This window comes from Aotus nancymaae, unplaced genomic scaffold (assembly GCF_030222135.1).
Source record: "Aotus nancymaae isolate 86718 unplaced genomic scaffold, 86718_ANA_hifiasm-v0.15.2.pri h1tg000008l, whole genome shotgun sequence".
Taxonomy (NCBI): Eukaryota; Metazoa; Chordata; class Mammalia; order Primates; family Aotidae; genus Aotus; species Aotus nancymaae.
The window spans coordinates 14,722,449-14,747,906 of NW_026988419.1; the positions used below are offsets into that span (position 1 = coordinate 14,722,449).

The following is a 25,458-nucleotide window of genomic DNA, read 5'->3' on the forward strand; positions in this document are numbered from 1 at the left end:
AAAGACCCCTGAGTTTCTTTTCCTCCTTGTCCATAGTTCACCCACTGATACATTTCTTGTGTATCCTTTCAGATGCTTTTCATAGGCATTGCTGAGTGTGTATAATCCTTTCTAAAAAGCAACTGGGAACAACTGCTTCTTGTGCGTCTCGTCTTATTCACATTAACTTCACCATTGCTACGGAAAGATCTGCCTGACTCCTTCATCCTCAGTGCGGCGTGGTCCCCTAGGAATTGTCCCCATTTCTCAGACGGGCGCCTGGGGCTCAGCTCTGGGACTTGGCCACGCTCGGGGAGACCAAGAGTTCGAGTCCGGGTCCTGCCCGCGAGGCGGGAGGCTGGGCGGAGCGGGCGGCAGGAAGTGCCAAGCGCCGACTCGCGGGCGGCATCCCCGCAGCTTGTAAACGCCGGTCGGACGCGGCACGCGCGCAGTACGCGTCCCGCAGCTAGGTCTCCTCTCTACTCTGCGAGGTGAGCGCCGCACGGACGCTCGACGCCGGGCTCCCGGGGCCTAGGGTCCCGGGCCTCGCCAAGCCCGGGGCGGAACAGGAAGAGGCGCCCGCCAGCCCGGGCCCCGCCTTCCGCCTCCGGGGGGAGGGAGCTGCGAGGGCGAGGGCGGCGGCCCGCAACGGGGAGGCAGCCGCGCAAGGTGGACAGGCGGGCGAGGACAGCTCCGCGTGCCCTCCACAACTCGTTTCTTTCCCTTCCCTTCACCTTCGCAGGGCGGAGGCGCGATGGACCTGACCGGGCTCCTGCTGGACGAAGAAGGCACCTTCTCCCTCGCCGGCTTCCAGGACTTCACGGTGAGCGCGCGGCCCGCCTCCTCCCCAGCCTCCCGGCGCGCCCCTCCGGGCCCGGGCGGCGCCGCGAGCTCGCCTGACTCCCGTGCCGGGACTGGGCAGCAGCCGCTCGAGCAGTGCCTCCTCAAGGCGGCGGCTGCTTTGTCCCAGAGGGAGAGCCACGGGGTATAGAAATGGGGGTAGGGGTGGCCAGACGAGGGCCCTTCTCGCAGAACTTCTCCCGGGGAACCCTCGATGGGGGTAGGGGAGCCTACTTCTGTGGACCAGGCTGCCATTGGCAAGCGATTCAGAGAATGCGGGTCTGGGTATGGCATGGGCCTTCTGGCCGTGAGGCCGGCCTGTCCCCCGCACCGACTTCCAGCCCGGAGCCAGGATCTCCATCATACCTTTCCCTGCCCTTCACCCTCCACTGCGCCTGCCCTGTTTCAGTTCCTCCCAGGACACCAGAAGCTGAGTGCCCGGATCCGAAGGAGGCTCTACTATGGCTGGGACTGGGAAGCCAACTGTAGCCTGGAGGAGCTCTCCAGCCCGGTGGCAGGTTAGGCAGTGTTGTGTGACTGGACAAGTGAGAAGCATGAAAATGGAGTTGTTATCAGCCATTAAAATGACTCCAGGTTTGCCCCGTGGCTGCACTGTCTCTTCATTGCTAGCTTGTTGGTGCTTGATTTAAGAGGGCAGTTTGTATTTCCCATTCTTTTAGCCCAAGTGAATAAAAAACATTGCTGCCACATATATCTATACAAACCACTCTTGATTTATATATTGAAAATCTAATTTTCCAAGGATATCCATTATATATTCCCTAAGTAAACAAGGCCTGTTTATGCCACAGATGAACAGCAGTGATAGACAAATCTGGATAATTTCAGGTGACAGGGCAGTAAGCTTTCCTGCTAGAATGAGCTGAAATTCAAACTTGGAATGGGCTTTTTGTCTCAGTGTGGGAGAATTTGATCTCTACTTGGTTACTGTGGTCCTGGTCCTGTCCCCAAGGCCTCAGAAAATACAGATCTGTGTCTTCTGCTAGCAGTGGGGACTGGTGTGTTGGGGGTGGGTACTTACTTGCTCACTCGACCTTCCTTCTGTCCCTTGCAGACATTGCTGTGGAACTGCTCCAGAAGGCAGCCCCCAGCCCTATTCGCCGACTCCAGAAGAAATACGTAGCTCATGTGTCCCGGTGAGCCTGGAAATGAGGATAGGATGAGAGTGTTTGGACCCTAGAGAAAGAGGAATAGTTTTTTCTTTTTTTCTTGAGACAATCTTGCTCTGCTGCCCAGGCTGGAGTGCGGTGGCACAATCTCAGCTCACTGCAACCTCCACCTCCTGGGTTCCAGTGATTCTTGTGCCACAGCCTGTAGTTGGGACTACAGGCACACACCACCACCCCTAGCTAATTTTCGTATTTTTGATAGAGACAGGGTTTCACCATATTGGTCTTGAACTCCTGGCCTCAAGTGATCCACCCACCTTGGCCTTCCAAAGTGCTGGGATTACAGGCATGAGCCACTGTGCCCAGCCAGGAATAGTTTTTTCCAAAGATAAGAGGTAAAGACAGGAGCTAGCATCTTAAAACTTGCAAGAGTCAAAGTACCCTTGGGTTTAATTAGTGATCCTTTCTACCCTCAGGGAGGCGTGTATCTCCCCATGTGCTATGATGCTGGCTCTGGTGTACATTGAACGGCTCCGGCACCGAAACCCAGACTACCTGCAGCACGTGTCATCCTCTGACTTGTTCTTGATCTCTATGGTAAGACACCCCCTCCCCGTCTCCCTAGTGAGCCAGGATCCTGCTGTGAACTCCGCTCTACCACTTCTGGTTCCTCGGCAGATGGTGGCCAGTAAGTACCTCTATGATGAAGGGGAGGAGGAGGAGGTCTTCAATGATGAATGGGGAGCTGCTGGGGGTGTGGCCGTGCCCACTCTCAATGCCTTGGAGAGGAGCTTCCTGAGTGCCATGGTGAGTAGCTGTTCTCTCTCTTGCTCAGTTTCCCTGGCCCATCTTTACCATCCTTAAGTCCTTTGTTCTTGCACAGCTTTCTGCTGGTTTGTCATTTATTTTTCTGTCTTTCTTGTGCCTTTGTGTTAGTGTCTTCGTTTTCTATCTCTTCAGTACTAACCACGGTTTTGGAGATTCTAGAGCAGTGAGGCTCTATTCCTCTATTCCTCCAGGGTCCACAGGTATACTCTGAGTCAGGCCCCGCAGGGTACACTCTGAGTCAGAGTTTATCATATTGGGTTCTGAGTATTTGTGTCCATACTTTTTCTGCCCCTAGACATTTAGCTCCCTGTGGGCATGAACCATTCTCAGTATCATTTTCTCTCCTCTTCCTTAATGGAGGGTATAATGTGAAACCAGGCAGGTGGTGATTCAATGAGTTAATATGTTATCCACCATGATCAAGTAGGATTCATCCCAAAAAAAATGAGTTAATATGTAAAAGGTTTTGAGACAGTATCTGGCACATAGTAAGTGCCAAATATGCATTAGCCATAGTGGTGGTTGTAGTTGCTGCTATGGCTCTTATTATTAAATGATTGTGGCTCATATCCAAGTCTGGTTTGGTGTCCTGTCTCCTTACAGGATTGGCGTCTCTACACTGACCCTCGAGAGATCTTTGAGGTGCTGAGCTGGCTGGAGAGCTGGTAGGTTCTAGGAGTTGAGAAGAAGGGCTTGAGGGATTTGGGGGCTGAGGCCTCGGCCATAGGAGCTAGAGATGAGAGTCTCTGTAACCGGGGGAGGAGGGAAACAAGAAAGAGAATTGCCAAGATAGTGGTCCCCAAACATATGTGTTCTCTTCATCATCATCTTTGGGAAGGTGGGAAGCAGCTTATTTAAAATACATGCCTTGGGTGGGAACAGTAGTTATGCCTGTAATCCTAGTACTCTGGGAGGGCAAGGCAGGAGGATTGCTTAAGTCCAGGATTTCGAGACCAGCCTAGACAATATAGCAAGACCCCTGACCCTACCAGAAAAAATGTTAGCCAGGTGCAGTGGAGTACACCCATAATCCCAGCTCAGGAGGCTGAGGCTAGAGGATCACTTGAGTCCAGAATGTCGAGTCTGCAGTGAGCTATGATTGCACTACTGCACTCTAGTCTGGGAAACAGCAAGATCCTGTCTTAACAAAATAAATAAATAAAATATAGGTCTTGGTCTCACCCTTAGTTTCTAGATCAGCAGAGAGCCTAGGAATCTGTAGGTTTAACAAGCTCCCGCCGGGCGCGGTGGCTCAAGCCTGTAATCCCAGCACTTTGGGAGGCCGAGGCGGGTGGATCACGAGGTCAACAGATCGAGACCATCCTGGTCAACATGGTGAAACCCCGTCTCTACTAAAGATACAAAAAAATTAGCTGGGCATGGTGGCGTGTGCCTGTAATCCCAGCTACTCAGGAGGCTGAGGCAGGAGAATTGCCTGAACCCAGGAGGCGGAGGTTGCGGTGAGCCGAGATCGCGCCATTGCACTCCAGCCTGGGTAACAAGAGCGAAACTCCGTCTCAAAAAAAAAAAAAAAAAAAACAAGCTCCCCAGTGTGTCCTGGGTGACAGGAGTGTGCCACTGGGCTGGCTGAGGGAGAGTTGCATACTCTGTCATTTCTCTATTTCCCCTAGTGTGGCTGAGCAGCAGGGACGGCGGCGAGGCTGGTACACCTACACAGACCTATGTGTGCTCCTGGAGCAGCCAACCTGGCAGTTCGCCCTGGGCTCCCTCTGCCAGCAGCTGGTAAAGGTGAGGAGGGCTTGGAAGGACAGGAGCTTCAACAGGCTGGTGTGTAGGGTGGGATGGTGTGAAGTGATTGCTGAAAGGCCCGAGAGATGGGATTGGGAATAGATGGGCAAGATGGGGTATAAATGGCTATAGAGAGCTCCAACTGGAACACAGGTTTCTAGAGACAAGGGGTGAGAATGTGTTAAAGACAGTCAGAATCCTTTCTTACCTCCTCTCCTGCAGCTGTCCTGCCTGTTAGCTGTGGCATATGTGAGCAGTGTGGCCCTGACTGTGGCATCGGTGGCCGTAATACATCAGTCTTTGGGGCTGTCCTGCACCCCTGCACCTGGGCCACCTGACCTTGGACTGACCTCTCGGTGCCTCCTGGAGCCCTGCATACCTTCTGTGCCACAATGCCTGCCATCTCCTACTAATGTCTCCAGCTGCCTGGAAGGCAGCACAGGGCTGCAGTCACTCTGGGGCAGTCTTCTGGCCTCGCTGACTCCTCCACCATTGCCTCCCCCAGACCCCCCTGCCCCTCCTACTCTTCTTCATAGCTGCCCCCTTTGCCAGAAGCTCCAGAGAGACTCCCCAACCTGCCGTGCCTGCTACCACCCCAACCGTACAGTCTCTGCTGGGCAGCCCAGCCCCTGGTACCATACCTATGGCCTGGCTCCCCCCTGGCCCTGGAGTCCAGTGCCCCCTTCGCTTCCCCAGCCCCAGCAATGTTCCCTTTTCAGTGTCATGGAGCTGGCTCGCCTCAAGTCTTTCATTTTCCCAGGCTAGGTAGGGCTCCGAGGAATGCATTAAGAGGGTTTGGGAGTTCTGAGAACCTGGAGGAGCAAAGCTTGATTTAGATCCTCTCTGCCTCTCTGGGTCTTTGGCAGATCCCCTGTCCTCCTGGGTGGGAGCTTATGGGGTGGTGGGGCAGAAGGACTGAAGGTCATTCACTCCTAGACCTCAGTGGCTGGCTGCTTGGCCAGGACAGTGATGGTGCCAGGGAGGGGTTCCACTTGGTGACCAGGAACATGTCCCAGATGGACATAGTAGAAGCCCTTCTCTGCCTCCCTGGGCTTTTCTAGATGTTTACTTTTTAATTCCCTAGGATGGAAGGGTAAAGGTGGGAGATAAGGGAAGTGGGGTGAGAGGAGGAAGGAAATGTTGACATGGGCCTGTGTGATGTCCCTGAGGCAGAAGAGCCAGGGACTGATGGGGTCAGGTGGGAGCTGCTGGTTGAAGCAGGGAACCCTCTTCACTCCCGTTCCTTAGCTTTAGTCTAATGGAGCGAAGGACTGCTGGGACCTTCAACCCTGACCTTTGATCTTCCAGTGTTCTCTTAGTGTCCTGCTCCTAGGCTTCCCTCTCTTCTGGTTCCTCTCCCGGGTGTTCTCTTCCCAGGCCTCTCTGGCCACTGCTTTGTATCAGGGTTTTTCACGCTTTTGTAGAACTGAGGTTTCAATAAACAGTTTCAGTTGCATGGCCTGGACTTTTCCTTCTGCGGCAACCCTTAAAGATCTTTCCCCCCTCCCTGTATCTACCTTCCAAGCCTCCCTGCTTCCTCATCCTGTCATCTCACAAACCGTTTTCTCTGAACCTCATCTCAGGACTTTCCTATCATTTAATAGGCATAGGCTTCCATTTCCAACTTTGTTCCTGCTCCCAGGACCCTGGGCCCTAGCACTGTTCAAATTGGGATGCCACGGGGCACAAAGAGTGACTGTCCCATGCCTGAGTTGGCCCTGTCTGTCACTTGTTCTGGGTGAGCACTCTCCTTGTGGATTCCAAAGCTCATCTCATGGAGAGGGGCCAGGCCTTGTATCCAGCAGAGCATCAGGAGCTCCTGAGGGCAAGCCATGAGGACACCTCTCTCCTGACCTTCTCACTGGGCTGACACATGGTGATGGTCACATGTGTTTAACAATTCCAAGAACTTGAAGAACTCCAAGGCTGGGTTATCACTCGAAGAAGGAAAATAGTCTGGGCAGCTTGGCTGAGTGTGTTGGGGACTGCTGAGGATCCTTCACGGAAGAGGTGGTTCTGCCCCCTAGGAGGCATTTTGGAAATTCATGGGCCATTTTTTCATTGTCGGAAGGATTTGAGGGTATGCTACTAGCATTTCATCAACTGGGCAGGATGTTAGACATCCTGAAATGCTCAGACCTCCCTTACTGTGAAGAATTCCCAAGACAACTTTTGAATGATCAGCTTTATGTATACGAAAACCCTGTTTATTTATCTGAGCCTAGAACTATCTTTGTACCTGTAAACATAAAATAGTGTTTGTGCATTTTGGAAAAGACTGAGTTTGCTAGGAATTCATTCCAATGTCAATTAAAACTACTTTGTTTTACTTTGCACTTTAATCAAGAGTTTGTTTGCCATTTTGGAAAATCGGGTTACCAATATCAGCTTTCACTGTAGCTGTTGCAACCACAGCGATTCTACGTAGGGTGTGGGAATTGACTATTTCATTGTACTTTATTGTCTTCTGGTTTAGTTGTGCTTAAGCCTTCACATAATGAAATACATGTTATAAATTTTATTCTTTACAGTGAGCATGTTACAGGTAGTTGTGGTTGTCACATGTGATACAGGATATATTAGCCACAAGTTTTTGGTTTTTTTCTTTTTTTTTTTGGCAGAGTCTCACTCTGTCACCCAGGCTGGAGTGCAACGGTGCGGTCTCAGCTCACTGCAACCTCCGCTTTCTGGGTTCAAGCTATTCTTGTGCCTCAGCCTCCCGAGTAGGTGGGATTACAGGCCACCACATCCAGCTAATTTTTGTATTTTTAGTAGAGACAGGGTTTCACCATGTTGCCAGGCTGGTCTTGAACACCTGACCTCAAGTGATCCAGTTCGGCCTCCCAAAGTGCTGGGATTACAGTCATGAGCCACCACACTCGGCCCACAAGTTTCGTTTTGAAGTAGTCCAGGGCCCTTGGTCCTGAAAGAGGTGAGGACTATAAATCGAATAGTGATGGTTTTAAATGGGGGGGAATGAAGTCTGCAAAATTTCCCCAGATTATTTTGAAGATCTCTTCTCCCCACCCCGCCTAACCTACTTTCTACAGCCTGGTCTAGGAGCAGGAAATCTGGAAGAAGATTCTTGGGGGAGGGCTCCAGAACTCAGTTTCCCAGTTAATGGCTGATGGAATTTACACAAGAGCTGGGCAAAGGTGAAAGGGCGGTGCCCAGCCCCAAATTCCTTATACCTTTGCTCCGCTTCGTTGACACCCCCACCTTCTCCCCACCCCAGACTTCACTCATACTCTGACCTCTTACTCTGTCTACTTAACTCTGGCCCCGGGCAGCCAAGACAAAGCAAAAGGCAGGGCAGCATGAGCCGATCACCTCTCAATCCCAACCAACTCCGATCAGTGGGCTCACAGGATGCCCTGGCTTCCCTGCCTCCACCTGCTCCCCAGAATCCCTCCACCCACTCTTGGGATCCTCTGTGTGGATCTCTGCCCTGGGGCCTCAGCTGTCTTCTGGCTCTGCAGGTAGGAGACAGAGGTGCTGGCTGATGGTGTGTGTGGGGAAGTAGGTGTAGGTGTGGCACACGAAAGCCTCTGGAAGTATTGTAGGTATACAGGTATTTCCACCTGTCTGAAGACTGCCCTCCCCATTCCTCCACCTACAGCATGTCTTGGTCGTGGCTTCTCTGCTCTGTGTCTCCCACCTGCTCCTGCTTTACAATCTCCCCCCAGGAGGACTCTCATACTCCCCTTCTCAGCTCCTGGCCTCCAGCTTCTTTTCATGTGGTGTGTCTACCATCCTGCAAACTTGGATGGGCAGCAGGTGAGAGGAACCTCCCTGGAGAGAGGGGCAGGGTTCCGGAGGGTAGGAGAGGTCTGGGGGAGCTTTGTTGGCTGCCACATATTTCCAGACCTGCTGGGGCTGCTGTTCCTACAGGCTGCCTCTTGTCCAGGCTCCATCCTTAGAGTTCCTTATCCCTGCTCTGTTGCTGACCAGCCAGAAGCTACCTCTGGCCATCCAGACACCTGGAAACTGTGAGCACAGAGCAAGGGCAAGGGGTAAGGGTGGGGTTGGGTTCTCATCCAAGCGTGCAGGTGTAGGTGGGTGCAGGATAGAGATTGGGCAGTGGCGAGACTGAGGCACTGTAGGGGGCTTGGACCTGTGCCAGGAGTGGGACTGTAGAGCTATGGGTCTCCATCCCATTCACCTTTCTCTTTTCCATGCCCCAAACTTTTCCTAGCCTCCCTCATGCTGCATCTGTGTAGGGGACCTAGCTGCCATGGCTTGGGGCACTGGAACACTTCTCTCCAGGAGGTGGGTGTCTGGAGGTGAGGAGGGATAAGGATGGTGCCAGGCTTTCGGAGGTGGGAGGGAGGGCCCTTGTTTCCATTATGCAGAGACTGAGATGCTCCTGGAAAGTAGCTGGGGGAGGAACCCATACCTAGAATTAGGAAGACCAGGCTGAGGCCAGTTTGATTGAGCAGAATGTTTTCTCTCCATCCTCTCCTCTCTTCTACCAGGTATCCGGGGCAGTGGTGGTATCTGGGCTGTTGCAGGGCACGCTGGGGCTGCTGGGGAGTCCTGGCCGCGTGTTCCTCCACTGTGGGCCCCTGGTACTGGCCCCCAGCCTGGTTGTGGCAGGGCTCTCTGCCCACAGGGAGGTGGCCCAGTTCTGCTCTGCTCACTGGGGATTGGCCTTGCTGTACGTTGAGTCCTGAGAGGCATGGGATGGTGCCCAGTGGGGTGTATGGGGGGACAGGGGGAGGGTAGAGCTGCTGATCCTATCAGATTCAGCAGCAAATGGAATAGGGACATGTTTTATATTTGGAATCCAAGACTTTTCCTTGATTCATCTGTTCTCTCTGACTTTCACACTGTCTTCTGCTGTCCCTCGAGGTGCCTTCCTATTCCTTCCATGGGAGTTTCCTTCTCTGGGACACCCCCTTTTATGGTATTCTGCCCACTCCCACCTCCTTTCCCATCCCTCAGGATGCCTGCTGCTCTCGTTCCTAAAGCCTTCTCTCTCCTAGGGTCATCCTGCTCATAGTGGTCTGTTCTCAGCACCTGGGCTCCTGCCAGTTTCATGTGTGCCCCTGGAGGCGAGCTTCAGCCTCATCAACTCACACTCCTCTCCCTGCCTTCCGGCTCCTCTCGGTATGTGTGGGTCTGGGCAGGGCGTAGATGTCAGAAGGGCTGCCCTGGAGTGCTCACTCCAGCCCCTACCTTTCGGCTTCTTTCTACTCCTCCAAGGCTGGCTCAGAAGGTTCTGGGGAGGAGTTCTTTTCTGTCTCAGTCTCGCCCCTCAGGTGCTGATCCCAGTGGCCTGTGTGTGGATCATTTCTGCCTTTGTGGGGTTCAGCGTTATCCCCCAGGAACTGTCTGACCCCACCAAGGCACCATGGATTTGGCTGCCTCACCCAGGTGGGTTTTCTCCTTGTCCTCCATTCTCTTGCTCAAATAAAGGTATCTATTTATTTGAACTCAAACTACTTAATGGATTTTATTTCTGAGTTAAATCTTGTGTTTTCTCAAAACATACAGGAGAGAATAATTGTCAGTCTAGGGGACAGACAATGCTAGTCCCTCACTGCAGGCGTTTTTGTTGTTGTTGTTGTTGTTTGTTTGTTTGTTTTTTGAGACAGGGTCTCACTATGTCACACAGGCTGGAGTACAATGGCATGATCATGGCTCACTGCTGCCTCAACCTCCCAGGCTCAAGTGATCCTCCTATCTAAGCCTCCCGAATAGCTGGGACTACAAGCGCATGTCACCATGCTGGCTATTTTTTTTTTTTTTTTTTTTTTTTTTGTAGAGACGGGGTTTCACCGTGTTGCCCAGGCTGGTCTCAAACTCCTGGGCTCAAGTGATCTGCTTGATTAAGTGCTGGGATTACAAGTGTGAGCCACTGTGGCCCATCCCACTGCAGGTGTTTTATTTGGGTCAGTGTTAGGAGACACATCTATTGTTTCTGTAGCCCCCAATACTCACTACCAATACTCCTTACCCAATGAGCACATTTATATTACCAGCCCCCATGGGCATTTGACTTGGCAACCTATGTATAAAGATTGCTTTTGAGGCATTGTATGTGAAATTTGCCCATTCTTCAATTTATTTATTTAATTTATTTTTTGAGGCAGGGTCTTGCTGTGTCACCCAAACTGAGATGCAAACTTGACTCACTGCAGCCTCAACCTCCTGGGCCCAAGCTATCCTTGTGCCTCAGCCCCACAAGTAGCTGGGATTCCAGGCGTGCACCACCATGCCTGGGTAATTTTTGTGGGTTTTTTTTTGTAGAGACTGGATTTCACCATGTTGTCCAGGCTGGTTGCTCATTAATTTAATAAGGATCTGTTGAGTGCTGATTATGTGCTAGGCATATATTAGGGGACAATAGTGATGAACATGACAGACACAGTCCTTTCTTTCACGGAGCTTACAGTCTATTGGGGAATACAGATGCTAATTAAAGAGTCATCCAAGGAAATATAAAATTGCCATTGTGGGAAGTATAACCAAAGGGAGATACAGTGTGTCCTAAGAGCTAATAATGGAGGCCAGGCACAGTGGCTCACACCTATAATCCCGGCACTTTGGGAGGCAGAAGCAGGAAGATTGCTTGAGGCAAGGATTTCGAGAGCAGCCTGGGTAATAAAGGAAGACTCCATCTCTACAAAACATAAAAAGATTAGCTGGGTCCAGTGGCACATGCTTGTAGGCCTAGCTACTCAGGAGACGGAGGCAGGAGGATCCCTCGAGCCCAGGAGTTGGAGGCTGCAGTGTGCTATGATCGTACCGCTGCATTCCATTACAGGTGACAGAGTGAGACCGTGTTTACAAAAATAAAATAAAATAAAACGCCAGGTGCCATGGCTAACACCTGAAATTCCAGCACTTTGGGAGGCTGAGGTGGGAGGATTGTGCTTGAGCTTAGGAGTTGGAGGCCAGCCTGGGCAACATAGTGAGACTTTGTCTCTATTAAAAGTAAAAAAAATTAGCCAGGTGTGGTGACACACACCTTTAGTTCCAGCTACTTGGGAGTGAGGTGGAAGGATTGCTTGAGCCTAGGAGATTGAAGCTGCAGTGAGCTATGATTGCACTACTGCATTTCAGCCTGGGCAACAGAGCAAGGACGTGTCTCAAAACAAACAAGTAAACAAAAAAGCTTATAATAGGGAATTTGAATTAATCAGGGAGGTGAATAAAGATATTCTTTTTTTTTTTTTTTTGAGATGGAGTTTCACTCTTGTCACCCAGGCTGGAGTGCAATGGTGTGATCTTATTTAACTGTACCTCCACCTTCTGTGTTCAAGCGATTCTCCTGCCTCAACTCCTGCCTCCCAAGTAGCTGGGATTACAGGCATGCGCCACCACACCTAGCTAATTTTGTATTTTTAGTAGAGATGGGTTTTCACCATGTTGGTCAGGCTGGTCACAAACTCCTGACCTCAGGTGATCCACCTCCTCAGCCTCCCAAAGTGCTGGGATTACAGGTGTGAGCCACCGTGCCTGGTCTAAGGAAAGATATTCTTGAGGATGTGATAATTGAGTTGAGATGGAAGAGATGAGTAGGGGCTAACTAGACAAAGGCAGGAGGGAAGAGCATTCTAGTTGCAGGAAACAGCATATGCAAAGGCCCTGTGGTGTCTGGGAGCACAGCAAGTATAAAGGCCTACAACGAGGCCATGTGGCAGGAGTGAAAGAAGTGAGGTGGTGTGTGCTGGGAGATGAAGCTGCAGAGAGAGGGAAGGGCCAGACCAAAGAGGACCTTGTAGACCATGGTCAAGGGATGGGTCTTTCTCCTTCTAGTTCTGTAGTTTTGTCCCAAGACATTATCTTCAAAGACACTGAGGCATCTAGGATTCTTGTGGCACAGGCTGTTGGAGGCAGGGAGATACTCCTGACTTGAATCTGGCCCCAAAGTGGCTCCTTCTACTTCTCCAGGTGAGTGGGATTGGCCTTTGCTGACGCCCAGAGCTCTGGCTACAGGCATCTCCATGGCCTTGGCAGCCTCCACCAGCTCCCTGGGCTGCTATGCCCTGTGTGGCCAGCTGCTGCATTTGCCTCCCCCACCTCCACATGCCTGCAGTCGAGGGCTGACCCTGGAGGGTCTGGGCAGTGTGCTGGCCGGCCTGCTGGGAAGCCCCATGGGCACCGCATCCAGCTTCCCCAACGTGGGCAAAGTGGGTCTTATCCAGGTATGTGGACCTGGGATGGGGGTGGGGTGCAGCCAGTGGTGAAGGAGAGGGAAGGGAATTTACATGGATTGATTGCCAGCTGCACCCAGCACCTCACATCAACTATCTCACTTGGGGAGGTGCCTAAGATTAGACTTTGGGCTAAGAGACTGGGGAAGTGAACAAGTTACCGCTGAACTCCTGTGCATGAGGCACTGTGCCAAGGCTGGGTCACCTAAAGTTCTGCTCTCTTGGGGACTTTGTAGAGGGAGAGGCAGACAGTTGAAGGAAAATTGTATCTTTTTAAAAAAGTGGGCCAGTTATGGTGGCTCACGCCTGTAATGCTAGCACTTGGGGAGGCTGAAGCAGGTGGATCACTTGAGGCCAGGAACTCAAGACCAGCCTGGCTAACATGGTGAAACCCTGTCTCTGCTAAAAATACAAAAATTAGCTGGGCATGGTGCCCTGCACATGTAATCCCAGCTACTTGGGAGGCAGGAGTATCACTTGAGCCTGAGAGGCATAGGTTGCTGTGAGCTGCGACTGTGCCATTGCACTCCAGCCTGGGCAATAGGGCAAGACTCCATCTCAAAAAATAAAAAATTTTTTAAAAGGTGAAGGGGCCGGGTGTGATGGCTCACGCTTATAATCTCAGCACTTTGGGAGGCCAAGGTGGGAGAGTCATGAGGTCAGGAGTTCAAGACCAGCCTGGCCAAGATGTTGAAACCCTGTCTCTACTAAAAATACAAAAATTAGCCAGGCACGGTGGCAGACGCCTGTAATCCCAGCTACACGGGAGGCTGAGGCAGGAGAATCGCTTGAACCTGAGGGGTGGAGGTTGCAGTGAGCCAAGATCGTGCCACTGCACTCCAACCTGGGCAGCAGACTGAGACTTTGTCTCAAAGAAAAAAAAAGATGAAGACAATTTCAGAAAGCGATTAAATGCTATATAAAAAAATCAGGGTAGCAGGGTGGAAAGGAGGCACATTTAGATAGACTGGCCAGGGAGGCTTCTTGGAAGAGTAACATTTGAGCTGGGATCCAAACGATGAGAGGGAGCCAGTAAGGCAAAGATCTGGGACAGTTGGAGGAAGTGGCTGTGTTTTCCAGCGTCTCTTCTTCATGCAGGCTGGATCTCAGCAAGTGGCTCACTTAGTGGGGCTACTCTGCGTGGGGCTTGGACTCTCCCCCAGGTTGTCCCAGTTCCTTACCACCATCCCGCTGCCTGTGCTTGGTGAGTGGATGCATCAACAGGGCTGGTATTGAACTGGTAATGCCCGGTGTGGCTCAATCAATTATTTAGGATGGCATCCTTTCTTTCTAAATAGCTTTCCTGGATGGATGGATGGATGGATGGATGGGTGGATGGGTGGATGGGTGGATGGATGGATGGATGGATGGATGGGTGGGTGGATGGGTGGGTGGATGGATGGATGGATGCATGGATGGATTGATAGATATGAGCATGTGTCAGCCTCAATTTCTCAGCCCAACATCTTGGTCTCTTGATTGGACTTCTGGGCTTCCTGAAGAATAGGAAATCAGCCTCAGGCCAGGTGTGGTGGCTCACGCCTGTAATCCCAGCACTTTGGGAGGCCAAGGTGGGCAGATCACTTAAGGTCAGGAGTTTGAGACCAGCCTGGCCAACATGGCGAAAACCCATCTCTACTAAAAATACAAAAATTAGACGGGTGTGGTGGCCCACAACTGTAATCCCAGCTACTCGGAAGGCTGAGGCAGGAGAAATTGCTTGAATTTGGGAGTAGGAAGTGGAGGTTGCAGTGAGCTGAGATTGCACCATTGCACTCCAGCCTGGGCTACGGAGTGAGATGTGAGACTCCATCTCCAAAAAAAAAAGAAAAAAAGAAATCAGTCTCTTAGTTTTCTTTTCCCATCACAATCTGCTTGCCCTGCAATGCTCCATGCTATGTGAGCCCTCTTAACCCCTGCTGACCCCCTTGATTTCTTCTGTATGAGACAGGTGGGGTGCTGGGGGTGACCCAGGCTATGGTTTTGTCTGCTGGATTCTCCAGCTTCTACCTGGCTGACATATACTCTGGGCGAAATATCTTCATTGTGGGATTCTCCATCTTCATGGCCCTGCTGCTCCCAAGATGGTTTCGGGAAGCCCCGATCCTGTTCAGCACAGGTAGGTGGAATGGAAGAGGAGTTGCTCAGGAGCAGGAAAGCAAGGAGTTGAGGCTTCAGGCTCCCCTGACTTCTGGCCCCACAGCCTTCTCTGGGCTTTGGTGTAAATACTTCATCCATTTGTTTAACAAATATTTATTGAGCACCATGCTAGCCATTTGGGACACAAAGATGCCTGCCTTTGTTACAGTGTAGTAAAAGAGATGAGATGTATAGGAAAATAACAGGGAAGGTTCAGATAAAGAGCTACGGTGCTCAGTGGCAAGAGAGATGGCTTCTGTTTGAGGTGAGCCAGTAACAGAGCTGGTCATGAAGGTGGTAAGTTTTAAACATCTTTGGTGAGAAAAAGGTCACTCCTGACGGAGGAACCGTCATTTATTTATTTATTTATTTATTCATTTATTTATTTATTTATTTATTTATTTATTTTTTGAGTCAGAGTTTCGCTCTTGTTACCCAGGCCGGAGTGCAATGGCGTGATCTCGGCTCACCGCAACCTCCGCCTCCTGGGTTCAAGCAATTCTTCTGCCTCAGCCTCCTGAGTAGCTGGGACTACGGGTGCGTGCCATCATGCCCAGCTAATATTTTTTGTATTTTTAGTAGAGACGGGGTTTCACCATGTTGACCAGGATGGTCTCGATCTCTTGACCTCCCAAAGTGCTGGGATTATAGGCGTGAGCCACCGCGCCCCCCCGGAACCATCATTCATACAAAGACACAGAAGTAGTAAGTCTTAGGATATGTCCTGAGAGCAGTAAATTGCTTAATTTGTCTAGAGCAGTAGTTCTCAACTGGGTAATTTTGCCCCCATGGGGACATTTGGCAATGTCTGGAGGCATTTTGGGCTGTTACAAATGGAGGAAGGGGGGTTGTTACTAGTGTTTAGTGCATAGAAAGATGCTGCTAAACATCCTACAATGAACAGGACATACCCCTGCACCAGTACCCCCAACAAAGAGTTATCTGGTCCAAAATGTCAGTAGGACTAAGGTTGAAAAACCCAGGATAGAGCATAGAGGAAAAAAAAAAGGGAGACGAGGCTGGGCGTGGTGGCTCACACCTGTAATCCCAGCACTTTGAGAGTCTGAGGCGGGCAGATCACGAGGTCAAGAGATTGAGACCATCCTGGCCCACATGGTGAAACCCTGTCTCTACTGAAATATAAAAATTAGCTAGGTGTGGTGGCGCGTGCCTGTAGTCCCAGCTATTTGGGAGGCTGAGGCAGGAGGATTGCTTGAACCTGGGAGACGAAGGTTGCGGTGAGTCAAGATCACGCCACTGCACTCCAGCCTGGGACCTGGCGACAGAGCAAGACTCTGTATAACAAAAAGAAAAAAAGAAAAAAAAAGAGCGATGAGAGGTTGCAACTTAAATACTAAGCTTTCTAGAGAAAGGGAGCCTGGAGCAGTCAAAGCATATATGGAGGGTATGTGGATGATCAGAACATATGGTGTTGAGCAGAAACCCTGTGGGAAAGGCCTGGATTTGGAAAGTGGAGAATAGTGAGACAAAGGGTGAGGGGGAATGAAATGACAATTCAGAAAGATCTGTCCTTAGTCCAAGACTTAGGTTTACATTTGCGAGGGTAAGATTCCTGGGCCTGGATATAGAATCAGAGTTTCCTTCCTGCCTGGCTCCAACCCTTCATAGGCTGGAGCCCCTTGGATGTATTACTGCATTCACTGCTGACACAGCCCATCTTCCTGGCTGGACTCTCAGGCTTCCTACTAGAGAACACGATTCCTGGTAAGTTGAGGCCAGGCCCTAGCAGCCTGGGGAATGGCCAGAAAGCCATCACTCCCTGGGTTGGGCAATGGCCTGACAAACCTCTCTTTTGCAGGCACACAGCTTGAGCGAGGCCTAAGTCAAGGGCTACCACCTCCTTTCACTGCCCAAGAGGCTCGAATGCCTCAGAAGTCCAGGGAGAAGGCTGCTCAAGTGTACGGACTTCCTTTCCACATCCAAAACCTGTGTCTCTGCATCCCCCAGCCTCTCCGCTGCCTCTGCCCACTGCCTGAAGACCCTGGGGATGAGGAAGGAGGCTCCTCCGAGCCAGAAGAGATGGCAGACTTGCTGCCTGGCTTAGGGGAGCCATGCCCTGAATCTAGCAGAGAAGGATTTAGGTCCCAGAAATGACCAGCACTTCTACTTCTGCCCTGGGTAGTTTAGCCCTAACTCTCATCTGCTGGAGAGTCAGCTCCAAGCTGTTCTCTGTCATAGGCAGAGGGTATATGTGTTTGTATTACATGGGCCCACCTAGAGATTCCATTTCCCAATAGGGTGGGTTGCCTTTACTTGTCTTAATTAGGCCTAACTGTTCCAGAGCAAAAGCCATGATTTAGTGGACCATAAATGAATGAGACTTTGCCTGTGTACTATCAATGCCACTTGAACTCCAGCATTCACTTGAATACTTATTGAGCATCTCCCACGTGCAAGGTCCTGGAGCTAGATATAGATAAGACAGGGTCCATGCCCTCTTAAGGCATTTATGGTTTAAAAAGACCGGTGTAATTACGAAAATGCAAAGCAGAAAGCAGTCTGTAATAGATTAAAATAATGCTGTGGGAGCAAAGAGGAAGGGATAATGAATTCTGGTTGGGGACAGTGGGAAAGGCTTTATGCAAGAAGCAGCACTGAGGGTGGCCTTGACAAATGGGGAAGATTTTTGGTTTTGGAAAATGGATGTAGAGAATTTTTTAGGTTCGGGGTCCAGCTTGAGCAAAGCCGTGACTTGTACAAAGTCCAATATAGCTGAGGCATTTGAAATTTCTCAGTAGTGAGGGAGCATAAGTACGGGAATGAGAGAGAAATGAGGCAGGAGAAGTAAAGGATGAGGTCAGACTATGGGACTTATGCCTGGGAGGCGCCTTCCTTCAACAACTTTAGTGCTGGTGGAGGACCTGAGAGATTCTTGAAGTTCAATCCCTTCATTTTGTTAAAAGGAGACTGGACAGGTAGGGGAGGGAAGAGAAGTGACTCGAGTTGGACGAACCCAAACCTGGGCTTCCCTCTCCAGCGTCTAGCCCGCTATTCTTTCTACTCTGCCAGCGTGACTACTAGCTGGCCGCCCGGTCTCTCCTCCAGTTACCCAGGCCACTGTTGTGCTCCTCTCTCATCAGCGTCCCCGTCCCCGAAGCCCCGCCCACGCCAGGCATAGGCCCCGCCCCTGTGTTCCAAAACCCAGCCTCCTCGTGGGGGGTGGGGATCAGCCTCTACTCTAGGCCTTTCGGTTTGCGCGGGCGGGCAGGAGCGCGTGCGTGCGGCGAGGAGGGTGGGAGCTCTCGCGGCCGCTGACGGTAGGTGGGATCGTGCTGGAGTCCCGGCCGGAGCAAGCCAGCGAGGGGCCGCTCAGACGCTGCGGATTTGGCCTGGCTGGGCGCTTTCTCCCAGGAAGGAGCGCGCGCTGCTGGGGACCCGGGCAGGCCTCCGGTGGTGGGCGGGGCCGCGCATGCGCAGTTCGCCGGCTGCGGCCAGGCGTTGAGTGGTGGGTTGGGAGTGAGGTTATTCTTTGGCACCCTGTTTGGTGCGACGAAGCCGCGGGTGGCCGGCTTTGTTGCCCCTTGAAGGGTCCCGACCACGCCCCAGTGCAGCCAGTGCTGTAGAAATGGGAAGGCGGACGGCGAAGGCTCTTCTAGCCGGGGCGGATTGAAGCGGGACGCCCGGCGGCTTCTGGGGTGGGGCTTGTGATGATGGGACCGAGGGTTCGCGCTCTCCCAGGGGGACTGGGCAGGGCCCAGCCTGGATGCTCTCTGGGGCCCTACTGCCCTCTGCAGGGCGTCGGAGGAAGTGCCCAGAGGGGTCTCGGCTGAGGAGCGGAACTCGGTGCAGATAAACAGTTCTCAAGGGACCCCTCCACCAGGATGCCCCTCAGCGCTCCTCCTCTCAAGAGAACTAAACTCGTGAATCTAGTTAATGTGAAAGTTAAAGGCAGCCTTGAAGGAAAAAAGAAAAGGGTGAAATATAGAGGCCTCGGACGCAGAACGGGACGCGTGTGTTGGTAGCAGGCAGCCGGGGTCTGGTGCCCAATGTAACATCAGGCCTTTTTATAGGGCCTCTTACTCCTGGCCACATTTTCAACTCCTCCCCCTTTAGCCAACAAACAAACAAAACCCATCAATTTGAGGGTTCTGAGCTTCCGGGCTTTCCGAAGGAATGGGCTAGAATAGTAAACCCAATTTTGGTAACTCTTAGAGTACACTGGGGAGTGCCTGTAAGGGAGATAAAAGGATTTGGCGACTTTATTTGCGTTTGTGACCTTTGGCAATGTGGAGCTCTTGTCCAGCTAGGACCAGCTTAATCATCCATGACCACTTCGGTCTCCGTAAGAGCAGGGTGTGGGAAATGTGACGGAAACACTATTCTCCAAACTCAAGGCTTTGAGGCTGCCACAAATAAAAATTACCATATATATGTGTGTGTATGTGCATATATATATATTTATGTCACAAGTTAAGTCACAAAGCCATATTTCAAAAACTAGGTTATGCTTGGAAGAATGATGGTTTAGACTGAGATGGAAATGACTGTGTTAATCAGACTTAATAAGGAATTTCATTATTTATATTCTAAATTTTTCCTTCCTGGTACTTCTCCTCATTTTGTATTTGGAGACTGGAATAATGAAGGAAACTGTCATCTTTTTTTTTCTCCGCCACAGGAAAAATAATCACATTCTCTGTCAAGCAGCCATAGTTCTGTTTGTCTACAGGGTTAAGCCTACTACTTTAGCTGCTGGCGTAGGGGGCTCCAGGCTGTGCAGTTGAGCATGATGTCATTGGTGGCCGTGCACTGGAGTGGGAACGTGGAGGATGAGTTCTGTGGAAGTTAACTCAGTCTTTACCTCTGTGATGTGCTCTGCCTTGTATTCATGATTTCCTAGTCAATCTGGTTCTTGTTGAAATGGAATTTAGGTCTTTTCTGTTGCTCCTGGACACAGGTTCTTAGCTCTTTTTTGTGTCATTGATCCTTTTGAAAGTTTGATGATAGATATAGACCTCTTCCCCCTCCCCATGCATATATGCATGTATGCACAACATTTTCATATAATTCTAGAGGATTCACATGCATTGACTCTAGATTAAGAATCTCTGTTTTGGGACAGGCGCGGTGGCTCATGCTTGTAGTCCCAGCATTTTGGGAGTCCGGGGCGGGTGGATCACCTGAGGTCAGGAGTTTGAGACCAGCCTGGCCAACATGGAGAAACCCCTTCTCTACTAAAAATACAAAAAAATTAGCCAGGCGTTGTGGCAGTCACCTGTAATCCCAACTACTGGGGAGGTTGAGGCAACAGAATCGTTTGAACCCAGGATTTCAGAGTCAGAGGTTCCAGTGAGGTGAGATCATGCCATTGCAATCCATCCTGAGCAACAGAGCGGGACTCCGTCTCAAAAAAAAAAAAAGAAGAAGAATCTCTGTTTTAGGGATTTAAAAAAATCCTGAGAGCTTCCTAAACTTTGTTTTTAGATAATGATCAGATAACTTGAATTTCCTGGCCCTGACACCATGACTTATATGATGTTTTATAAGACAAGAACTATTCCTTCTCTTCTAGTTCTGGGAAAGGATAGCAGTGACATATTTATTAACAATGTGATAGAGATGGAACAAGAAGGGTTTAGGTTTCCACATTATGTTATAGTATTAGAAAGCAGAAATAGTAACAGCAACAGAGGCTTAAACACTATGGAAGAAAGATTTTTTGCCCTCTGGGAATGTAATATGGAAAAAAAAAACCCTCAAGATTTTAAATATACTTTTAGTGGCCAAGAGGTAGTAAGGTCAGTGCTCAGCTGATTGTATACTGGGAGAACATAAATCCATGCTTTCTATCAGGGAGGATTTTCCTGAGATTTTAGTTGATACAGAGTGGTTTGGGTGGTGCCCTCCCTAGGCCCGCATGACCCTGAGGCACTTTACTAAATTAGGACTTTCTTGCAGATGGAGGAACTGGAGCAAGGGCTGCTAATGCAGCCGTGGGCATGGCTACAGCTTGCCGAGAACTTCCTCTTGGCCAAGGTTTTCATCACCAACCAGGGCTATGCCTTGTTGGTTTCAGATCTTCAACAGGTGTGGCATGAACAAGTGGACACTAGTGTGGTCAGCCAGCGAGCCAAGGTAAGTATGAAGAGAAGTACTGCTGTGAGGTGTGGGGGATACCATTCTTTCCTAGTGAAGGTTGGGGATGTTAATGCCAACCAGCTTGCCGGCCTGTAGGTTCCCAAGGAAGGTTGAATGGGGTTGAGACAATTCCAGTTAATGTCCTGTACTTCTGACTATAGCCCTGTAATTTTCGTGTGTGTGTGAGAGAGAGAGAGAGCGAGAGAGAGAGAGAAAGTTTCTTTTTTTTTTCTGAGAGAGAGAAAGTTTCTGTGCCCTGTGTATGATAACAAATATATCATTTGATCTAGATAGGCCTTCTGTAAATTATCTTGCCCAAGGCAGAATTGTGAAGTAGGCCAGTAGATCTTTGTGACTCTTTTCTTTTTGTTTTCTTCTTTCCCCTTCCTCTCATGTCCTTTGTCTTCATGTTAACCAGGGCTTTCCATTGCTGTTACTTATGAGGGAATTTGTTTCCTTTTAGCACGCTTCCCGGTACCACTGCTCTCTCTTTAGGAGCTGAACAAGCGGCTGACTGCCCCTCCTGCAGCTTTCCTCTGTCATTTGGATAATCTGCTTCGCCCATTGTTGAAGGATGCTGCTCACCCTAGTGAAGCTACCTTCTCCTGTGATCATGTGGCAGAGGCACTGATTTTACGGGTGCGGAGTGAGCTCTCTGGCCTCCCCTTCTGTTGGAATTTCCACTGCATCCTAGCCAGTCCTGCCCTGGTAAGTACAATTTGAATATGAGGTTGGGAGAAGGATGCCAGCTGCTTTGACATGAAGCTTTAGGTGCTTTTATATTTTTTTTGCAAATCTTGTTTGAAATTCTTCTCCAATCAGAAAACTTTCATTGACTAGACAGAAGGCAGAAAGGATTCTTGACTGTTATATATCCTTTCCTTGCAAAAGAAGCAGAGTATTGGGTGTCTTTATGTGTTCATTTATTTATTCAGCATTTTAAAAGCATCTACTATGGTCTAATTGTTGGTTATCCAGACGTGAAACAATATAGCCTCTTCCTGGAGTTCATAATCTAGTGAGAAGACAGTTAAATAGGAAATTATGATCAAGTATGATAGGTTCTTTGGTTGCGGTAGACCCTGGATGGTTGAGGACTGGAGAAAACCTCTTTGAGGAGACTGTTACTGAGGTGAGTTTTGAAGATGAGTAGGAAGTAGCTAGGAGAAAATAAATAGAAAAGTCATTGTAGGCAAGAGGTATAGAGATGTGTAAGTGTGGGGCACGTTTGGGAACTTCATGACTGCTGTGTAGATAGGAAGGCATGAGGAATGAGGGAGGCAGTGGCCAGATCTTGAAGGATTCTATGAGTTTGGATTTTATCCCAAAGGCAACAGGATTCATTGAAAAACTTTAAACAGGAATTTAACACGATCCAATCCATGGTTTGTCAAGATTATTCTGGCAAGAGGGTAGAATTTTTATTTAGGGCTGGGCGCGGTGGCTCAAGCCTGTAATCCCAGCACTTTGGGAGGCCGAGGCGGGTGGATCACGAGGTCAAGAGATCGAGACCATCCTGGTCAACATGGTGAAACCCCGTCTCTACTAATACAAAAAATTAGCTGGGCATGGTGGCGCGTGCCTGTAATCCCAGCTACTCAGGAGGCTGAGGCAGGAGAATTGCCTGAACCCAGGAGGCAGACGTTGCGGTGAGCCGAGATTGCGCCATTGCACTCCAGCCCGGGTAACGAGCAAAACTCCGTCTCAAAAAAAAAAAAAAAAAAAAAAAAAAAAAAGAGGGTAGAATATGTACTGCTGTTAGGTACCTTTCCAAACATTATCTCACCATTTAATCCTTACAACTGTCATTCAGGATAAGTATTATTATCCCTGTTTTTCAGAATAGGATACTGAGATTGAAAGTCACAGCTTATGAATAAATGAGCTGGAATCTGAATCCCAGATTAGTGTGGTCCAAAGCCTCATTTTCGAAGACTAGGAGGATAATATCCTCTACTCACTCCTAGCTTTATGTTTCCCAAGAGATGTTATTGGAAATTCAGAGTGGATGTTAAAGACTAGTTTTTTGGAATAACAGACAGGGCTTCAGTCAGTAGCACTTAGGGGACGGGGTCTTCTTTGGGAGGCCTAAGGGTATAGATTTGTTAGCAGAGGGATCTGAAAACAAGAGGACATCATTTTTTGTCTTCTTCTTCTCTCTCTTTTTTTTTAAGACAGAGTCTTGCTCTGTTGCCAGGCTAGAGTGCAATGGCTAGAGTGCTCACTGCAACCTCCGCCTCCTGGGTTCAAGTGATTCCCTACCTCAGCCTCCCAAGTAGCTGAGACTACAGGCATGTGCCACCACGCCTGGCTAATTTTTTGTATTTTAGTAGAGATGGGGTTTCACCATGTTGGCCAGGATGGTCTTGATCTCCTGACCTTCTGACCCGCCTGTCTTGGCTTTCCGAAGTGCTGGGATTACAGGTGTGAGCCACTCCACCTGGCCTTGTCTCTCTTCTTTAGTTTCCCACAGGGTATGTGTGATACTTTGGTATCAATAGATGACTGGATAGAAAGACTTTTTGAGAAACTGTTTGCTGCTGTTTATTTTTTATCTGGAGCCCAGTAAAACTAGAACTGAGTGCTAGGGAATTACTTATCATTCATTTATGAACTAATAAGGCCTATTAACAGTGCTTAGCATATACTCACATTTGTTGATTTCAATAGAATTTCTTGTGAAATTTTCCATCTTGCAAATAAAAATAAATTAAATTAAAAATAAATACAATTAAAAAAAATATTTGTAGAGATGGAGGTCTCTCTGTGTTGACCAGGGTGGGTCTCAAATCCTGGCCTCAAGCAATCCTCCTGCCTTGGCCTCTCGAGGTGTTGAGATTACAAGCAGGAGCCTGGCCCCATCCCATCCTTCGTTTAACACATTTAAACTTCCTAAGTAACACCAGGGGGCAGTGTTTCCTCAATAATGTTTATTCTGGGCCCAAACCATTTGGGCAGCCTTTGGGAATCCCTAGCAATAGCTAGTCTCCTTTTGTATTACATGGACCTAGAAATTCGGAATTTGTAATGTAATTGTGGAGGCGGTTCTCCTTGGAGGCTGATGGGCTCTGATAGTTTCTTTTTCTAAAAGAATACAGTAAGGAACGCTAGTATAATGATATAATTGGAAAAAAGTATGTAAAGAAAAACTGGCTATTCTAGGCAAATTCCTCTAATTGGAGAACTACAATAAAGGAAAGAGACAACAGGGTTTAGGGAGGGGTGAATCTTGGTTTGCCATAGGAAGAAATTAGCTTTGAACAATTGATGAACAATTGTGCTTCAAGTTAAAATAAAATACTTAAAATCATTAAAAGAAGAATACCCTCCTAGGGAAACCCCTGAACCTGCGAAAGCTTTATATGGAAAAAGTTAGAGCCAGTGTACACTGGTAAGGATGTAGGTGGATACTATTTCAGGTCTGTGTGTATGTCTGTAAGGTCACACAGTCATAATTTTAGTTTGTAACTCATTCTTGTGATTGTTTTCATTTAATTTTTTTGAATGAGTAATTCTTGAAAAAGGCAAACATTTCAAACAACATTTAGGTGTATGCACTGAAAAAAATAGATCTTTCTACCATTTCTCTAGTTTCTCTTTTTCCTTCCCCAAAGCAACTACCAATATCAGCTTCTTGTGAATTCTTTTTTTTTTCCAGACAGAGTTTCACTCTTGTTGCCCAGGCTGGAGTGCAATGGCAATGGCGCAGTCTCGGCTCACCGCAACCTCTGCTTCCCGGGTTCAAGCAATTCTCCTGCCTCAGCCAACTGAGTAGCTGAGATTACAGGCATGCGCCACCACACCCAGCTAATTTTGGATTTTTAGTAGAGATGGGGTTTCTCCATGTTGGTCAGGCTGGTCTTAAACTCCCTACCTCAGGTGATCCACCCGCCTTGGCCTCCCAAAGTGCTGGGATTACAGGTGTGAGCCACTGCTCCTGGCCGTGAATTCTTAAAGCTATATATGTACATACTGTATTTTATCCTCATACAACCAAATATATATCTGTGCAGATGTATATTTTTTGACAAATAGTATCATGCTATACACACTGTTCAGTACCTTTTTTTTTTCACTTAATTATAGAGCTTACCCACTGATTCACTTGACTAGCCTTAAAAAAAAAAAAAAAATCAGGCGCGGTGGCTTACACCTGTAATCCCAGCACTGTAGGAGGCCAAGAGGGCATGGATCATGAAGTCAGGAGTTCGAGACCAGCCTGACCAACATGGTGAACTAAAAATACAAAAATTAGCCAGGTGTGGTGGTGTGCACCTGTAATTCCAGCTACTCAGGAGGCTAAGGCAGGAGAATTGCTTGAACCCAGGAGGCAGAAGTTGCAGTGAGCCAAGATTGTGCCACTGTACTCCAGTCTGGTGACCAAGTGAGACTCCTTCTCAAAAAAAAAAACAAACTTTGAGATTATTCATATCAACACATTCAGAGGACCTGCCTTTGTGTTTTTTAATGGGAGCATAGCATTTTATTTAATGAATGTTATTTAATTGATCTACTATTAGTAGACACCTAAG

The 25,458-nt window shown here is 49.1% G+C and overlaps 3 protein-coding genes across 10 annotated transcripts in view; all 3 read left to right on the forward strand.

Moving 5' to 3' along the window:
* The first annotated feature begins 381 nt into the window (after window positions 1–381).
* On the forward strand, window positions 382–5,982 carry CNPPD1 (cyclin Pas1/PHO80 domain containing 1). 2 transcript variants are annotated; one of them, XM_012445900.3, is made up of 9 exons: window positions 382–470; window positions 722–802; window positions 1,229–1,337; window positions 1,895–1,976; window positions 2,426–2,546; window positions 2,628–2,756; window positions 3,381–3,442; window positions 4,409–4,526; window positions 4,749–5,982. In XM_012445900.3, exons 2-9 carry the CDS (start codon window positions 734–736, stop codon window positions 5,289–5,291), a joined length of 1,233 nt encoding a protein of 410 aa, XP_012301323.2. In that variant the 5' UTR covers window positions 382–470; window positions 722–733; the 3' UTR covers window positions 5,292–5,982. The 2 variants fall into 2 exon arrangements, with proteins under 2 accessions (XP_012301323.2, XP_012301322.2); XM_012445899.3 differs by lacking the exon at window positions 382–470 and having other exon boundaries at window positions 622–802.
* Window positions 5,983–6,079: 97 nt separating this feature from the next.
* SLC23A3 (solute carrier family 23 member 3) lies at window positions 6,080–17,173 on the forward strand. 6 transcript variants are annotated; one of them, XM_012445890.2, is made up of 12 exons: window positions 6,080–8,005; window positions 8,146–8,303; window positions 8,418–8,515; window positions 8,722–8,795; window positions 9,002–9,183; window positions 9,512–9,635; window positions 9,788–9,902; window positions 12,426–12,679; window positions 13,787–13,892; window positions 14,640–14,807; window positions 16,457–16,552; window positions 16,647–17,173. In XM_012445890.2, exons 1-12 carry the CDS (start codon window positions 7,844–7,846, stop codon window positions 16,940–16,942), a joined length of 1,833 nt encoding a protein of 610 aa, XP_012301313.2. In that variant the 5' UTR covers window positions 6,080–7,843; the 3' UTR covers window positions 16,943–17,173. The 6 variants fall into 6 exon arrangements, with proteins under 6 accessions (XP_012301313.2, XP_012301317.2, XP_012301318.2 ...); XM_012445894.2 differs by lacking the exon at window positions 9,002–9,183 and having other exon boundaries at window positions 8,722–8,809; XM_012445895.2 differs by lacking the exon at window positions 12,426–12,679 and having other exon boundaries at window positions 9,543–9,635; window positions 9,854–9,902.
* A 224-nt stretch (window positions 17,174–17,397) lies between these two features.
* Window positions 17,398–25,458, forward strand: part of NHEJ1 (non-homologous end joining factor 1) — an 86,937-nt gene continuing 78,876 nt past the window's right edge. The window contains exons 1-3 of one of the 2 annotated variants that reach the window (XM_012445896.2): window positions 17,398–18,105; window positions 20,747–20,923; window positions 21,422–21,634. In XM_012445896.2, the coding sequence (XP_012301319.1) occupies window positions 20,747–20,923; window positions 21,422–21,634 (390 nt within the window). In that variant the 5' untranslated portion in view covers window positions 17,398–18,105. Of the gene's footprint in view, window positions 18,106–18,305; window positions 18,484–20,746; window positions 20,924–21,421; window positions 21,635–25,458 lie in introns of those variants that run through there. The other variant, XM_012445897.2, reaches the window with a different exon arrangement.